We start from the raw sequence: 17,981 nt of genomic DNA on the forward strand, positions 1-17,981 counted from the left end.
AACATAAAAACGGCAGATGTTATGAAAACAACACCAGATACGTAAACAAAGCAGAAATCGTTAAAGTCGCTTGTTCAGACATTTGCTTTGACTATCTCAACTTCCCTTCTTAGAGCATTATCGTTTTTCAGTCATCACCTTTTTTGAGAAAATGTTGTAATTTTGCGTTACTTTGATTTTCCAGGGGGTTCAAGTGCCCCCTCTTGCCCCTACGTGGCGGCGCCCGTGCATAAGAAGGCCTCTGCGACTTTTTGGTGGTTTTGACGGGTCAAATCATTAAAAAAATAGAATATTGGTGAGCTATTTTTGGAATAATTGGGTTTGCACTCGATTGGATTAGGTTATATATATGCTGCTTCATATACTCGCCCTTTACCAAGTTAAAATTGAAACACATAACGTTTTACCTTGGGTTGTTCGGAGGCTTCGATTCGCATGATGAGTGGCATGCGTATTGCCCTGTTTATACCAGTTCGGTGGTTGCGTTTGATAGAACATGATAAGTGTGCGTTTTCCATCGATTCGAAAGAACTCTTCAAAGTAGGAAAACTAAAACAACGTTTTTTGTAGTTTACGATTTAATCAGTATTTAGTAGGAAGTCCAGACCATATAAGTTATGGCCAAGATTTATATAGAATTACAATTTTGCAAGTTACACAACTAAAAATAATCTAACAAATAAGTAGTCTAGTAGTAAAATTCAATTTTGGTTTAACATCCCTATGAAAACAATGAAGAAATCTTACATTGGGGTCTTTAATCAGAATGTTTTCAACTTCATAGTGTTCCATGTCCAGTACACTTCCAATCTGTAGAAACAAAACAGGTTATTTACTAGGTAAATTTTACTTCACTGTAAAGCAATTCACACAAACAACAATTACACTTTGTCTTTACCTGCCCACATATGTAGTGATGCCTCTCATCGCACTTGTTACCGCCTGCAGCAGGACCGGTAGCGGCACCGGCAGCCATAATTGTAATTTACTCAAATCTGCCTGTAAAGCATCCAATCGCTTCCTAACCCGGCATTTGTACAATATATTTGACAACTGCTTTAGCGTATCGCAGAAAAGCAAGTAGTTGTCAAACATCACTAAAGCAACTGTAAGTGCTTGCAACACAATAGATACTTGAAACAAAGAAGTGGAAGTGAAAGCACTCAGCGAATTTGTTCTGTTTCAGGGATAAATGGACTCCGTCCCTCGCAATAAAACGAAAGCCCAATCAAAACAAGGCTAGATATTAACTGATTAGTAAGTTATGTAAGCCTTAATGCAATAACTGTGAAAAGCGTGAGTAAATAAACAAAACAAAAAAATTATGAAATTTGTTGACATCTGGAAAATATCACAGGAGCACAAATTATGTTTTAAACAAATCGTAGAATAATTCAGTAATATAATTGTATGCCATCGTCAATTATAAACAGAACAATTATTTTTTAAGTTTATTAAAAAACTATGTGTTGGAACAGAAATACAGTCAACAAACAAAATAAAATCAAAATCTGCACACAAACGTCGTAGAAATAAGATTTCCTGCATCCGAAAATAGTAGGGGATTTTTTTAATACATGTGCGTTTGTTTTGTGACATTTTGTGCCTTTGAAACTAAGTATAATAGGTTTTGGTTGCGATTATATAAGTTTCCACATTTGCAATGGAACAAGGAATAGTGTAAGTATATATTCTGTCTATATTCTAAAAGTGACAAATAACAAAATGTCATTACATACACTTAAACTAAGAAAAAATCTTTGCTGTAAACCAAGTCTTTAAAACTTAGCAATCTGGTAATGCAACTTTGCTTATTACTATTTGTGAAACTTACAGGAAGCCTAAAACACAGAGACACAAAAGAATTTTAAAAGCGCGGCTACCGAAAGTCCATGAAAATGACAAAAAGTCCTTGTTCATTAGAGGGGGAAACACTAGTGAAACTGTTACTTCTGTTCTAAAAGATTTGGTAAGCATGAAAGATAAACAGTTGAATGCAAGAGTATTGTTTGTGATAATGGATTTGTTTTTGTGATTTTACAGTACGCTCTTAAAAAGCCAAATGCTACTTTGTTTCGCAAACGAAATATCACAAGACCATTCGAAAATGCAACAAGTATTGAGTTTTTGTCAAAAATGAATGATGCGTCGCTGTTTATGTTTGGCTCTCACTCCAAGAAGAGACCCCACAACCTAGTAATAGGTATTCCTAAATTGCTAAGAATTAATCATTGAGAATATATCATCTGGTTTTGTTTTTTAAAGGTCGGACATTTGATAGTCAGTTATTGGATATGATTGAGCTTGGAGTTGAAAACTATCAATCCCTTGAGAGTGTAAAGGTATTTTATTACAAATATTTTATTCTCAGACAACCATCATTGGGTGTATCATGGATATGAGTAAAAAAATCACAAAATGCTTTTAGTGTCACATAGTATGGAGGTTAGGCCTGAATGCCTTTTATAGACTCTGACAGCGTATTTATATTTGTAGGGTAACAAATGTGCCCTGGCTACAAAACCATGTCTTGTATTTGCTGGGCCTGAATTTGAAACAGATGATGAACTAAGAAGATTGCAGTCAATCCTAACAGACTTTTTTCGAGGACCAGTTATTAAAAATGTGAGACTAGCAGGTAAGCTAATGATTTTTTCTTCAGTTTTTAATCTGTTGCAATTGAAAACCTTATGCATTTTAGGCTTGGAACATGTCATTCAGTTCACAGCGAATGATGGAAGGGTGTTTTTGAGGAGTTACAGGTATGTATATGTTAAAGGGTTCGCAACCTTTTGAACACAGTGTATCAATTAATTTGTACTGTAAAAATATCAGCATTTTTATGCCAGAAGTACCTGGTAATTAGAAATTAAATAGTTAGATTTTGTACATTAAGGCTTCTAATTTGGCCGAATTACATACAGTATTAAATGAGAACTTGTAATGGTATTGGTTTGCCAGGGTAGATAACTAGGCATGCCAGAGGTATTCCACTTTGCTCACCATTATTTGAAAATGTTGACAGAATTGCATTAAAAAAGTCTGGAACAAGGATACCCAGAATTGAACTGGAAAACATGGGGCCAAATATGGACCTTACTGTTCGTAGAACGCACATTGCATCTGATGACTTGTACAAGAAAGCTTGTCGCAAACCGAAAGCTGCCAAGGTAAATTTTGCTTAAAAAGCAAGTCAACTGTGTCATTTTGTTGAACTTGTTTGTCTGAAAAACTTAAGTCTACCGAATGTTTCATTATTTAGAATTGTTGTAGTGTATTGAAATTTGTATGTTTCTTATTGTGCTTTACAGCCGAAGAAAGTCAAGAACGTTTCTGGTGACATATTTGGTACAAAACGTGGCCGAATTCACATGACATCACAAGACCTTGGAAATCTACAAACCCGTAAAGTGAAAGCTCTCAAAAGAAACCTGAGCGAAACCAAAAGTGCAAAGAAAACTATCAAGCGATTAAAATCATCCTGAAGACAAGTTTTATTTTAGGGATAGCATGTTTCATCTCCTACTTGTTCTTTCTCTTTTTGAGCTGGTTTAGAATGAAACCTAAAACAGTGGTTTCAAAGATTCAAATAAAATGCTTTGGAACTGAAATAGGAACATCAGTGTATAAAAATCAAGAACTTTTTGCATGGCTTGGGAGTTTATAAAAAAGCAGAATAGCTGCAATTGTTGCTGTGGTGCTGTATACAGTAAACCTCAGTTAATATGTCCGGATTTGAGGAAGATTTGGTTTATCTGATGCCGGATTAATCAAGGTTTACTGTATTTTAGTAAGACAGGAGGCATCCCAAAGACAGTTGTGTGTGTCTTGTAGTATTTTTTTTTTGCACAGAGTAATGAAGTTTGGAATCATTTGTATTGGTAATTGCGACTTATATACTGATGACGATTCAAAAACGACAACAAAGCGCACGAAACACAAAACTTGTCGGTGCTTGCGTATGGAATCGATGACGTCATCACAGCGTTTCGTCATAGTCGATGGAAATTCCGTTTCTTGTTTTGACAGCAGCAGAATGGGTTTGAAAATTCCCTTGCGGGGTTCAATTCGGTCTGGGGTATCGGGGCTTGCATTACAACATATGGGGCGCGCACATAATCAAAAGTGGGGACGTGCTGGGGTAAAAGCTAGGGGGCGCAAAAAAGACAATTCGTGAACAATACATGGTGAACACTTAGGTTAGTAAAGCGGGCAAAAGAGCAACGTGTAGTAAAGACAAATACACGATTAAAATCAGCTTGCGCTCCTTGGCGGGTTAAGTATTAAAACTGTAGTTTATCCAGGGCACTGCCCTTTCTAGGTTTTGCGAGGTGGGATTTCTTGCTTAACGCTGGAACGCACAAAACACCAGCGTATAGGGGTAGTGATGTCATGTACAATAAATCCATATATAGGCATGTATAAGCGGAATGTGATTACACACATACACACACACTGTACGGGTATAAATTAATAATCGATTTCGGTTGGTTGAGCGCACGATCACGTGATCACACGTAAATCTCTAAAAACGTCACAAAACACACAAAACAACAGCGTTGTTCACTTTTTGAACACGATTCGTAAAACTTTTTTTCACGGCAAAACATAGCATGGCCAACAACTCTCTGTCCGCAAGGCAGCAACCGGCCGATGACGTCATAGTGACGTTAAAATCAGCGGCGTTTCGGTGAGTAAGCAAGAAGGGTTAGTGCAAAACATGCACAGATGAAAAACACCAAACATGCAAGGTTTTTTAAAACAAAATCCAAAATGAAATGGCGCTTTAGGCTCACAGCAGCCTTTGCCAAACTTTATTTTGATTTTACCTTAAGGATCGGCCGTGCTGTAGATTATATACATAATTTTTTTACTTAATGTTTTTGATGTAGTATGTACACTCTGTACTCGTAAGAGCATTCCATGCAAACAAAACCGTTTGACTTTTTGTCAGGGTCAAACCATTATACCGCATGCTAATGATGAAATAACGCAAAGCGATGTTAGGTATGGGTATTGGTGGGTACAGCAGATGGTTAATGATGACAAACACTGACGACAGATGCTACGTCACGGAGGCATGCATCACAAGCCAAAACCGAAAACAAATATGAAAAAAGGAAAAATTGGGTTAAAGGGTAACTGAAAGGACGGCTGCACTTGCCCATGCACTGTCATACTCACGTGATGGGCAATCGGCCACTGGGTGGCGCGTGGGAGCGGGAAATTTACAATTTTTTTGTTTCGTGGGGAGCGCGGGGCACGTTCAAGTAAGCAAGGCGGATTGGAGAACTAATCTAAGTAGTTGCTTCCATCTGTGAATGTACAACGTCGTTGGATGAAAATCGTTGATGAAATAGATTCAAGGTTTAATATATGAATAATGTGACGAGAAATACAAGCAAACAATTCCAATTAACATCTTGTCAACCTCAAATTATTCAAACTTGCATTATCCATTTCTGATACTTTCTTTGACCGAAAAAAGATCATATTATTTGAGTAAGTTTTTCCTATTTGGAGCTTATCAATGGTAGGACCACAAGATTTAAGAAAGTTTGGTCAATAGCAATAGTAAGATAAAGGGATTTAATAATTATGTGTAAGAGTAGGAGCATGATTGTACATTACACTGACATACAAGAGGAGCATAAATTAAACCCACAAATTGCGACTTGGTTCTAAAAACCTTTTTGTTCTGTTGGAGTTAAAGGCAACTTTTGCATCGCAAGACTCTCATCAAACTAATGTTTTTGCAAGAAAATGAAGCTGCAAGTGTAAACCGTACTCTACGTCTACAAAAATAAATCAAAGGGGTCTTTGCTGCTGGCCTTCTCAGTGGAATTCACCACTGGGGTGGAAAAAATGTCAAATGGGTCAGAGACAGGGGGTGCCTGTTCTCCACCCGATTTTGGGGCGTCAAACAGACCAAAGGGGTCATCGGAGGTAATGGTGGCCGCCGGGGCTTTGGTTTCGACCATAGGCGAAATTAGGGACTGATTTTCACTAGAGGAATCCCCAAAACCATTTAAAAGGTCGACAGAAGCCGGGACTTCCTGTATTGGTTGCAAGAGCAGAGAGTCTAAGTCGTTTTGCGGCTTCACCGAGCTTTGGTCAAGCTCGAATGGGTACTTGAAATGAGGCTTATCGAAGTCGTCGATGCTACTGTTACTCGAAGAGCGAGATGGGTTGTTCTTACCTGCCTCTTGAGCGATGCCCGAGCCGCCGTTTTCAGTCACCGCAGGAGCTTGCTTCTCAACCACTTGTCCGTACGACTCTTTGTTTTCTTGTTCATCTTCAGCCGAGTCGGACACTCCATTAGTCGCAGGCTCTTCTGTGCGAAGAAGGTGGTCTTCAATAATAACATTTGCGGCGGCTTTGCTTTCTTCTTCTTCCTGCTCTTGAGCCGGAGCCGTGTAATCCTCTTTAGGCTCCTCCTCATAAGAGGCAGGTTGCTCTTCTTGAGCTGCGTCTTCGGAGCTTCTGAGTAAATGATCGTCGATGATGATGTTGCTTGTTTCAACCTCCGCCTGTGGCTCTTCTGCTGGAGGAGTGTACTCCTCTGCAGGAGTCTCTTCTGAAGCGTACTCCTGAGCTTGTGTCTCCTCCGGAGCAAGCTCTTGTTCTGGCTCCTCCTGTTAAAAGAAAGAAAAGAAATGCTTTAATATTACCCAAACAGGTTAAGCGAGTTTTTAACCAATTTTAGTTGCGAGAAAGTTCTGAGTCCTAAGTAGTTAGACAAGTGAAATGTAACAAACCTAAATAACAAAAAAAAAAACTTAAAAACATATCCCAGCATTTTTAGTCGGTGTGTTGATATTTAAACGTATGCTAAATGGCTGTAAATTTAGGAAATATTTCGTGCTACTGATAACATGCATTAAATTGGCAAAGAAATAAAATTGATCAGTTGATTTGGTTGCCTTTAACATTTATTTAAAGTCCACTTAAAGGTGCAATCATAACGACTGGTCAGGAAAATTATATTAACTAAAAAATAAAGTTTACCTGTGCTGGTTCTTCTTGATATTGAGTTTCTTCTGTAACAAATAAAACCGGTTAGACAAAACTCGAGAAAAATGCAAAACAAGACCGATGATAGCACAACTTGAAATCGGATATAATTTAGTTTATATAACACAGCGTTTTTAAAACCTTGTTGTTGTTCGGGTTCTGGATCTTCGGGAACGGCCACACGTACTGGTGTTACTGCGGCGGCTTCTTCCTGCTGTTCTTGTGCTGGTTCTTCAGCAGGCGCCTTAAAAGTTTATGTTCGACATGTTAAAATCGCTGGTAGATATCAATAGGCTTATGATTTTAACTGCGCTAGTCAAAACGGAGCAAACGTTTTTCTGCATAACTATTGACATGTATTAAAATCTTGTAAAATGCAATGGAAAAGTCTGGGATAACCTAACAGTCAACACAAGAGAAAACCAATTTATTTAAACAGTGTGTCTAAATGGAAATATAAATCGTCGCACAGTACTGACCATAATACCATAAATCATGACAAAACAATGACTGTTTTCTACAAAATGAATGATTTGGTAAACATAAAGCCCAAAAATGAAACTAACTAGAAATGATATTGTATTTGTTACTTCAGGTCACAATCAATTGTCAATATTTACCTGATTTTGGTCTTTATCAAGCAAATATTCGCCTTCGGTATCGGACTCAGATTCAGCTACTGGTGAACCTTTACTTTCGTCCTCAGCTACTTCATAAGCACGATCCTTCAAACATTATTAAATATTTAGTGCACCACTTTGAGAAGTTTGCCTTATAAAGGTATGGAGCTTTTGGTCGCCGCCTTATCCGCCTTCTTTGGGTTTCGTCGAGTGTCGTAAGACAAACAGGTGTTAGTGTTTGTGGTGAATAGATAGACTGCTCGCCGTAATTACAAACTGTTGGCATGTAAATATGAGCTTGTCTTTATTGCCACGGAGTAATGAAATGAAGAAGGGTTAAATTTTTAATTTACGAAGTAATTTACTCAAAGACTGATTGGCATATTGAAAAGTAAGCAAGGCTACACAACGTACGAGGTAACAGGTCAATTCGCATCTGTTAAAAGCAAATTCTTGTATACTGTATATTGACTGTATATACCAGGGGTCGCCAACCTTTACTACTGAAAGAGCCACTCGGACCAGTTTCATGTAGTAAAAAAACACTGGGAGCCACAAAGTCGTTTCAAAAATTAAAATAAAATGCAAAACGTTTTTAGTCTTATGACATTCGACTTTTTGTTGTATCTAGTGTTTCATTGCATATTACACACACTGATATACTAGTCTCGTCAGCAGAGAAAACAACTTTACGTAGCGTTGCATATTCTGTTTTTGCAGATTTGTATTCCTTTGTTAACGCGTTTGTTACGTAATAATTAACAAAGAGCTATTGTTACGCGCGCACACACACTGCAAACAAAAACAGTATTGTCTCATATTGCGTATTAACCTGCGCGCCGCCAGTTTGCCTCTTTCAGACTTCACGTTTGATGGTATAGAGATGGGGTTGCAGGTAACTACAACAAGCGAGTACAGTCATGCTACTGCACTTCAATTTTCGTGTTCGACTTTTGTGTTCGGCATAATCATCACATAATTTTTATTCAAATGTACAACATTTGGTAAATTCAAAAACTAAGCTGCATCAGAGGGATCAAAGAGCCGCATGCGGCTCCGGAGCCGCGGGTTGGCGACCCCTGGTATATACTGTATATTGATATGTATTGACAACACACTTTTCCTACAATTGCCGTTTGTATCATGGGTCCACAACTACTTCTACGTTATGTGTTTAATATTGTTAAGTGCACAACAACAGAAAAAGTCTTTTTGTACGTTATAATGTCCCAATTGTGATGAATAATTGGGTTTTGGGCAGTTTTTAATCTGAAATACAACCAGTTTGGAAGGAATAAAGAACCAGCGAGTAGTAAGCCGAGTTGGACACAGCTTTCAAAAAGGCAAATCGAACTTTAAATTGAATGAAGTTTTAAGAAGAAGAAAGTTAGGGTACAGAATGATAAATGAATTTGCCGTGTTTCAAAAAACTATTGGTATGAAGATGAACGAAGTAAAATCTAGCTTGACGTAGAAAGTGAATGACGTTACAGTCAACAAAAGTCCACCTCTCACAAAAACAACATAAAATACTTAAGCACCTGCTGGACTTCCTTGTCGCGACTAACTGCCTCTGCTGCTTCTTGCTGGATGTCGATTGGCTCCTTTCTCGGTGCTGGTTCAGGATCTTCATATCCTTGCTCGAACAGTTTCTTCGCAGAGCTAAAATCACACAACATATTTAAATTTTGAGTGTCATAAACATAGTAAGGCTTCGTGAAGGATGCTTCTTTATGTATAAACAGCTTGGTAAACAGTAATTTACCGTTAAGGGTTATTAGGTTATGTTATCATGACCATATATGGGCAGTCGTGTTACCTAAAACCGATTTTCGATCTAGTAATATGGCCGAAAACAGGAAATTTAAGCTGTGTGAGGCCGTGTGTTGATGCCATATCTACACGTAGATGCCTGGCCACGTTTCAGAACATAATCTCCATTTACCTACACCAGGTTTCTCAAGTTCTTTACTTTATCGTACACGTTTACAGTATTTTTTAAAGAAGGAATTTGCGCCACGAACATCTGTTGTATTTTATAGACTACACAATTTTGTAAAAATCCCGCAGGACGGGCAATAACTTACACGATAAATGTAGCTTGTCCGTTTTGTTCGGGTTTTATTTCTTTTGCTTTAAGTCTATAATTTTATTTTACGACTATCCTTTGGCCACTTTGGCTGGGTGTGCAATTTCAGTTATAACAAAAACTGTGTCACTTTAACTTAAACATACCCAAGATCAGAGGCAGGCACAATGTCTCTGTCGTCTCTAGTTCCCGCCGGTGGAGGGCGCACGACTTCGCCTTGTGGTGTTTGAATTACCTCCGTGTGTTTAGGCTGATCGGGTCTGCAAACAACGACATAAGGCAACATAAATCATTCGCGTTCATGTTGATACTGGGCGGTTTTGTTGGTAACATAAACTGATCATGATTTACATAGAAATTTTCTAAATATAGTTTTACACACTAATATAGAGGGTTACATATAAAACTCTTTTCAGCAATGTTGAACTGTACAAATATGTGGAAATCGTTTGGCAGAAAAGAATAGTTTCATTTTTAAGTGTGCAAGCTCGTGCCTATTTAACGCTCGTTAACAAACCAGACCCAATGGCAAAGTAAGCATTAGTTAACTATGTATATAGACAGGGTTGCCATCGACTTGAAACCAAAAATAAGGACAACCAAAAAATTAAATTTTCATATGAAACGAAACAAACGTTTTTGAACAAATCTTTGCATTTTTACGAGCCACGACATATCACAGGCCATATTTTTGGGCAGAAACAATCTGTTCCAGCAACTCCTTGTTCGTACAAAATACTTTGTGCATCTCATGACAGCCCAGGTTTAGGTTTACTTTTACTTTCAGCAGGGATCTGACTTGTAAATGTTTAAAATAAGACAAAATAAGGACGTAAGTCAAAAATAAGGACAATGAACATTTCTAAGTCATAGCCCTTCAAAATAAGGACAAATCTTAGAAATAAGGACGGTATGGCAACCCTGTATATAGAACACATATGAAACATGGTAAAAACAGTTATTGATTTTTGATCTAAACGCAACAAGTTTGAGTGTAAGGATATTTATGATTGTTTATTGTAAAAAAACGCCTTTATTTCGACCCTACGACAGTTAAATTCGTTTACATGCGCGTCCAAATATGTCCGTTGGAAACAATACACGTTTCAAAGAAGCACAAAGCTGTAATCAGGGGTAAATGCGTCTGTGGGAAGTCAAGAGGCAATTCCCATTCAATTTGCACATGTATAATTAACAGCACGACTCTTACTTGGCCGGGGAAACCGCTTCGCCGTTCTCAAACATCTTCTTGGTGTCCTTCAGGTTCAGAGTGTAGTCAACTACTTCTTTCTCATCAGTCTGGTTAACGATTTCCTGTGCATGTTAACAAGAGTCGGTAATGGCCGAATATTTGAGTAAAGTTTGACTTAACGACATCGACAAAATGCAAAAAGACGTTTTGACCAATGTGTTTTTTTTAGAGGTAAAGGTTTGGGAATCATACCGTTATAAACACGTTGTACAAAAAGGGCTGTGCCTTTATTTTTACCACTACATTAGTCAATAAACAGTTTTTGTGATGGTTGTAGAAAAGAGATCCAATCTTCTATACCGGTTGAACTACACAGTGATCACTAATTTCGGAATTTGTGATGTAAAAATTGAGTCTTCCGTAAAATAAGAGACGGTAAAACAACATCTTAGGGTCTGGCGACCACCCCATGATAACATAAAGTACATATTAAAACTCAACACCACTTTCTGCGAATGCGTTGAGTAACGCTGATCAATACCATAGTTTCTTCACTTACAGCTGGAGTTGCCTTAGTCTGGGGCTGGATCTTGTTTCGCGGCTGGTAGCCCTTATCCTGGGGCGCTTCAAACATGGCGGCACGGGACTTTAAAAAGTCATTTGAGAGGCTGTACGCCGGGCGTTCCTTTGTACCGGCTGTAGGCGGCCTCACTACACCTATACACGCCAATATGTAAGTGTTAGTTGGAGTGATGGTTAAAACTTTAGTTGACGAGCAGTGCAGACAAAAGGATACATGCAAACGGTCGAAACGTTGCTGGTTTATTTCCAATTCGACTTGGATGATGGATAGACGTGTACATACATATATGTGTGTATATACATATATATATATGTATAGTTTAATGGAATAATAGAGAAAGTGCACATGGAAATGCAGGAAGACATAAGAAACAAAAAGCATGCAAGTGATTAGGTGATATTCATTAAATTTATCTTTCTGTTGCTCACTGTACAATGATCATTATGAAACAACGTTATAAGTGTCATAAAAGCAACTAGGTATGTACAAAGCATTACATTGCATAAATCAATAGAAAAAAATAGGGGCTACATTATTTCAAGTGCACGATAAGGGTTATACAGAAATGACTTATGGCTTTGTTTAGGCGGGAATTAAAAGAAGACGGACAGGTGCTCCATGCTGCCCTCTGGTGTGTCCAGGAGGGTAAGAGTGGAGTCATGCACAACATACACACACACACAACACACTAAGCATGCGATCGTCACATCGGTCTCTTGCCTTGTGCTGAATCTAGAAAAAATAAAGTGCAAAGAATGTACGGGGCGGTGGTGGCACAAAGCGCACCACAAATGTAAAATGGTTCTTTACGGATAAAAACGCACAACTTTTTACAAGGTGATATTACAATTCACTTTTGGAAATCAGTTTTTTTTGTTAAATTTTAAAATCTTTTCCCATTCAAAAAAGGAAGTTCTGGGTTTTGTATCTATAAGAGCAGTTTTTACACCTAATAAGGATTTACTCTTTAGTGCGAGTTCACTAAAACGTTTTCAAACTATTTGAGTGTAATACATTGGCTGTTAAAACATAAAAAGTGTCCAAACCGATGGTAAAATTTGTAATCAAGCAGAATTTAAACTTCAAAAAAGGATGGCATGTCAATTTCCAGAAGGTTATACAGAACTTTTTTACTTTATTTAACGTGTTTGGGTTCTACTAAGTGCAAAATTATAACTTGTAACTATTGACCTACTACCAATACAGAAAAGTCAAACATGCAATATAGCAGATCATAAGGCTGGCAATTTTCACTAATTCAGATTGATTAAAAACAAGTTTCCCACTTCTTAAGAGTGAAGAGTAAAATAAATTGATCGTGTTGTCGACTTATGGAGTGTGATTACAACATACAATAAAACATGACATTGCCATGCATTGAACCAAAGCGGCAATTTCAATAGAAATAGATTTTTCATTCACTTACCCCCTGCTCTTTCTTCATACGATCCCTCGGCTACTACCTTCCTCTCTCCATCTTCAGTTGTCTTGTTAGCTGTTAATTACAAATACATAAATGTTGAAATTTAAAATGGTTAGCCGTTTACATGTACAATGTACTGTATTTTTTGGCTGCAAAAGTAACTTTTGGATTAAAACTTTAAACAGAACAAATTTTCATTCAAGCTTTTGCAGCGAATTATGTAAATCTAAAAATACAGGGGATTTCTAACTTCATATTTTGTTACTGATGATATAAAAACAGTTTTTTAGCACACTTTTCTCATTAACGGTAGTTTTTAAGTTTGTACTTTCAAAGCAAAACAAAAAACAAATATATAATGCCTTCCGGCCATCACAGCAATTTGCTTTTATAATTGTTCAAAAAATTGGTTAGTTTAAAATAGTTTCCATGAAACTCTTCAGTTTCAAGGTCTTAAAGTTGAAGGACGTTAATAGACGACCAATCTTGCAGGAAACGGAAACGTTAAGCAAACGTATTGCCATGCTGTAAACTTGAATGTGATACGCATACCACCAGTGTTAAAAGCTGTTAAATGTCAGCATAACCGAACTTAAAAAGGGCGAATGTTAATCTAAACACAAAAATCACCACATTAGAAACAGGAGTTTATCAAAAACGAAAAACGCCGAGAGTGGTTATTATCAAGCACAAAAGAAAAAGAACAGAAATTTGGGGGATGCACCTTCAGGGTCATTACCGTTCACCCAGCTGGAGTTGTTGATTTGACGACGGGGGCGCGCGGGACCAGACGATGTGGGGGAAGTTGTTGTCTTCGGTTGCTCAAACAAGCTCTTCACAGAGCTGATTTTCAGGCTTGGAACATAGTCGGGCTGTTCCTTGGTTCCTGCTGGAGGTGGTCGTACTACTTGAGACATTTCGGAATCACTGTCAACGTTTGAACTGTTCACGCTAATACTACGGACGCGCTGACTACCACTCTTAGGCGAGCTTGAACGGGCACTTCGACTACTTGGCGACGCACTGCTATGGTAATTCGAGCTACGACGCGGCGGGCTTTGGACCTCTGAGCTTCGGCCGATTCTTGGCGGTGACTCGGTGCTGGCTGCGGATGACGGACGCTTCAGGCTACTCTTGCGCTGAGTTGGCTTCGGCTCTTCTTTCTCGAAGAGTGCTTTGGTTTGAAGGAGATCTACGCTTGGCACGTAGTCTGGTGTGATTTTGGTACCGGCTGGTGGAGAACGAACAATTTCGATATCGGTTGAGGATGTAGGGGTAGGTGATCGCGGTGATTCTACGTATTCTGCTTTATCTTCCTTGACAGGGGATGCAGGCTCCTTAGCTACAGGAGGAGCACTTACTTTCTGTAAAATAAAAAAAACTTTTAGAATGATTTGTGGTCATACATTCGGAGTATTTCGTGTAACATCCCTTGTTTGTTAACTATAGAAGCTAACAATCAAATTCACTAACATTAACAGGAATGATGACTGATCTTTCCCATCGAAAAGTTTATTGCAGGTAATGTTATGATACCAAACACAAAAACGACAGTAGACCTGGCCTGTAACCTTTGTTCTGCAATAAACTTTCCTCATTATTCATACACAAAGTACTGAACTTTTAATTTGCTAGTGGTCACATAACCCCTGGTTTGATCAAAACACAAGCCCTTTCTCATACCAAAAGTCTGGTCACATCTGGTAAATACAATCTCATTTTGCTTCAAACACACATAGACATTTGAAACCTTACATTTGAGTACGTTTTACGCAAAACCACTAAAGCAATGACAGCTATAACCTTTAAACCCAATATCCTTGAAAATGTACAGATTCAACCTTATGACAAAGCAACCACACTAACATTGAGGGTGCAACTTGGCAACGAACTGTACCAATCTATTGACCACATATCAACACATAAGGTTGCTTGGTTTTACTTAATGGCGTCTAAAGGTCTCTGGTGAAAGAAAATACATCCAAGTTATTGCCAAGTCGGTCTCTTGGCGACAAAAAAGGTTTACAAGTCCGGAGTATCCCATTGGGAGCAAAAATGTCAACGAAAATGTCTGAAAGACCACCAGGAGTAACACCCGACGGAAATCAACCTTTAAGAGCTGAAATAAATCCGACTTGCGAGGGAAATACATATTGCTTTTGATACAAGTATGTTAGATATGTATGACACACAAAATTCAAGTACTTTTTGTTGTGAGCCTATATTAGTAATCACAACCATGGTGTTAAAAGTAGATGATCTGTTTTTGTACTTAACGTTTTTTCCTTGCTTATATTTATAGCTGTTTATAGCTGCCTGATATACTAAAGCGATAACATTGCTTACAAAAACCGTAAAAGCTTAGTTTTGTCAAACACTGAAACCTTGCTTTTTGTTGTCATCTACTTTAAATAAATGAAATATTTGAACTAGGAGTAGAAACTACACAAAGCATAGGCGCTTTACTTTCTGTACCACAGCAAAAGCATTCAATCAGCAAACGACGACTTCACGTAAACACAACAATTAGCAGACTATTAGGCAAAGGCGGAAGTAATACGATAAAGCAACACCAAGAGAAAGTGCATGGCTGCCTCTGGTTCATGTGTCAGTCTACTTCAACGCCGAATTCAATTGCACGGCTTTTTCCCTTGTTGGACCACAATGACAATTATGGGGGCACGATACACAACTATAAAAGCGAAAGCTGTTTTTGAAAATGCGTGCTCAGACTTGAGTACAATAAACTGATAAATTAAATGACTTTAACTGCTGTTTTGTCGCTTTAAAACACCGTAAATTCTGTCTTCCCTGCTAAATTTATGCTATTCAGCAATCCTAAAGATTACGTTGGATGCGAGTGCTGTAATGTTTTTTTCACATTTTCACAAACTTGTTTTTGGACAAAATACCAGATCTTGACCACTGCGTAACAATACTACCAAGTTCTCATAGTACACAAGAAATCTTGACAAGGTATGACCTGCAATGTACAGTTATCTGTTCAACGTTAAAGTCCAACTGTAATTTCATTACATCATCCTATACAACTGCAAATGCGCTAAAAATCGATCTTTCAACATTTTAATTACAGTAGAACCCGTGATATAAAATCCCAGCCAAATTTAAGCTGCTTCAACTGCATTGCGCACAAGTCTTGGTAACCACATCACAACACTGACGCTTAGTTTGTGATTCACAACAGCTAAGACAGGCTTATATACAAAAGATGTTTGTTATTGCTGGGCGGACTTGTCAGTTGTGTTTGTTTTTGGTTATGACAAAGTTACGCGCAGATGTTTTCATCACTTTGTCATAAAGATGATTAAGGCAATCGCCGATCGCTCGATGACTGAAATGACAAGACCTGTTTTTTAGACTATAAACTTCAATACGTTTTTTTTTCATCTAATTAAGTAAAGTTCTCGGTAAAGCAGAAACTAATGGCTTTCAAAATCAGCCAACAACCTAAAATGTACAGTTGCAACAGTACAATATTCTATCATACGAATTGCAGTAGACGAACTGAAGGGTACCCAAAACATTGAAAAAATACCTAATATAACAACAGCCACGCTTGCAGTTAAACGTAATTTGTAAGCATCGTTTTAAGCCAAGTTCAAAAAATTCAAAAGACAACGCCCAGCAAAAGAACTGGCTTCTCATATGTTGATCGTATCTTGCAGATGACAGGGAAAGGAAGTCTGTAACATTCAGCTCTATCCTCCTCTACTATTTACTCAGGTCGGAAAAGCGGTTCAATTCCTGTCAATCATTGTTTTACAGGGAGGGGGACGGCAGCAGGGTCAGACTTATCTCTTGCTTCCTTGTTTCTTCATATAGTCAAGCATGCCTTGTTTACACAGATAAGGTCGGAGAAGGAATCCAAAAAGTTGAACGTTTGGCGGAACGCACAGGTCACGACCAGGAACGACGTATCCTGTGATAAAGACACGATCCAAAGCAAAGCGCTTGATTTATATGCGACTGCTGAATGCATCAACAAAGTCTGAAATGGCAAAGCAAATGGTATCAACAAAGTCTAAATGGTAATGTCACAAAATATTGGCTGTGACCAAGCATCGTGGTGCCCTATGGAAAAAGATATAGCAAAAAGCTTGCATTTGGCCAAAGATATGACACATAGTATTAAACAAAGTCTGCAATGACGGCATCACAAAATACCGTTTGAGCCGAAGCGTAGCATTGTCCCACGAAGAAAAATCGAACCATAAACACGCTTTGGTCCACAACAAAGATTGCAGGAAGTAATACAAAAATCGGATTACTCTAAAATCTAAACCGTAACTTCAAAGCAACAAGTTTTGATGCAATTTAACCAAGGCAACAGATGTTCAACTTTCCGGAGTTAAATTATAACCAATATGCTCCCAGGACTTTACAACGCTTCTTTACTAAATATCCACACTACAAAACAAATACCAATAACAAAAGAAAAGCAAATACTGAGGTCGAAATCCAATGCCCTTAGAGCAGAACTAAATGCTGACCATTCTTCAAGATCAGGACAGAGCTGTTTGAGTAACCCTTGCTAATTAGAAGTAGTCACTATGTTGTCGCATTCCCTGAGATACAATATTTGACGCTTGGCGAAAGCAAATAGACACAACACCGCCCTGTGTCCTTCAACCGCTTTCCAACAATACAATACCTTACATAGCATTGAAGCGGTTTCTCATACTGATGACTACTGTAAGCTGCTCTTAATAATGGCCTACCGCCGGGTGAGCTCTATCTCGCCTATGTAATCCATGGCAGAAATACTTGCCCAGGGCATTAGCTGGACCATCTAATTAGAAACGCCCCGCTAAATCGTCATCATAGCTTTATAGCCGCCTGGACGACCAGTAAGAGCAATTAATGCAAAAACGGGCCACAGGGCTTGGTGGGCCATAAAAGTGAACACGCGTTGACGTTTAAATTACATCTATAGATCAGACAGGTGCTGACTTAATGCTAGATAGTAGTTTGCTGTGACTGTCATTTAAAACGCCTCGAAACCAAAAAAATATTAGTCAAAACGTTATAAAATAGATTTG

At 38.2% G+C, this 17,981-nt stretch overlaps 2 protein-coding genes across 7 annotated transcripts in view; one reads left to right on the forward strand and one right to left on the reverse strand.

Annotated features, from left to right (window-relative positions):
• The first annotated feature begins 1,555 nt into the window (after positions 1–1,555).
• On the forward strand, positions 1,556–3,611 carry LOC145217734 (ribosome production factor 2 homolog). Its single transcript, XM_080085074.1, has 8 exons — positions 1,556–1,680; positions 1,837–1,969; positions 2,044–2,203; positions 2,266–2,342; positions 2,497–2,638; positions 2,702–2,762; positions 3,026–3,170; positions 3,312–3,611. Exons 1-8 carry the CDS (start codon positions 1,664–1,666, stop codon positions 3,483–3,485), a joined length of 909 nt encoding a protein of 302 aa, XP_079941200.1. The 5' UTR covers positions 1,556–1,663; the 3' UTR covers positions 3,486–3,611.
• A 246-nt stretch (positions 3,612–3,857) lies between these two features.
• Positions 3,858–17,981, reverse strand: part of LOC145217733 (uncharacterized) — a 40,698-nt gene continuing 26,574 nt past the window's right edge. For 3 of the 6 annotated variants that reach the window (XM_080085067.1, XM_080085071.1, XM_080085073.1), the window contains 12 exons: positions 13,646–14,285; positions 12,925–12,993; positions 12,219–12,230; positions 11,475–11,632; positions 10,934–11,037; positions 9,870–9,983; positions 9,176–9,296; positions 7,635–7,739; positions 7,156–7,258; positions 7,009–7,040; positions 6,200–6,635; positions 3,858–5,315 (listed from right to left, as the gene is read on the reverse strand). In XM_080085067.1, the coding sequence (XP_079941193.1) occupies positions 5,293–5,315; positions 6,200–6,635; positions 7,009–7,040; positions 7,156–7,258; positions 7,635–7,739; positions 9,176–9,296; positions 9,870–9,983; positions 10,934–11,037; positions 11,475–11,632; positions 12,219–12,230; positions 12,925–12,993; positions 13,646–14,285 (1,917 nt within the window). In that variant the 3' untranslated portion in view covers positions 3,858–5,292. The remainder of the gene's footprint in view (positions 5,316–6,199; positions 6,636–7,008; positions 7,041–7,155; positions 7,259–7,634; positions 7,740–9,175; positions 9,297–9,869; positions 9,984–10,933; positions 11,038–11,474; positions 11,633–12,218; positions 12,231–12,924; positions 12,994–13,645; positions 14,286–17,981) is intronic. The other 3 variants (XM_080085070.1, XM_080085068.1, XM_080085069.1) reach the window with 3 other exon arrangements.

The sequence above is a fragment of the Phallusia mammillata genome, chromosome 3, assembly GCF_965637545.1.
Source record: "Phallusia mammillata chromosome 3, kaPhaMamm4.hap1.1, whole genome shotgun sequence".
NCBI classification, from domain to species: domain Eukaryota; kingdom Metazoa; phylum Chordata; class Ascidiacea; order Phlebobranchia; family Ascidiidae; genus Phallusia; species Phallusia mammillata.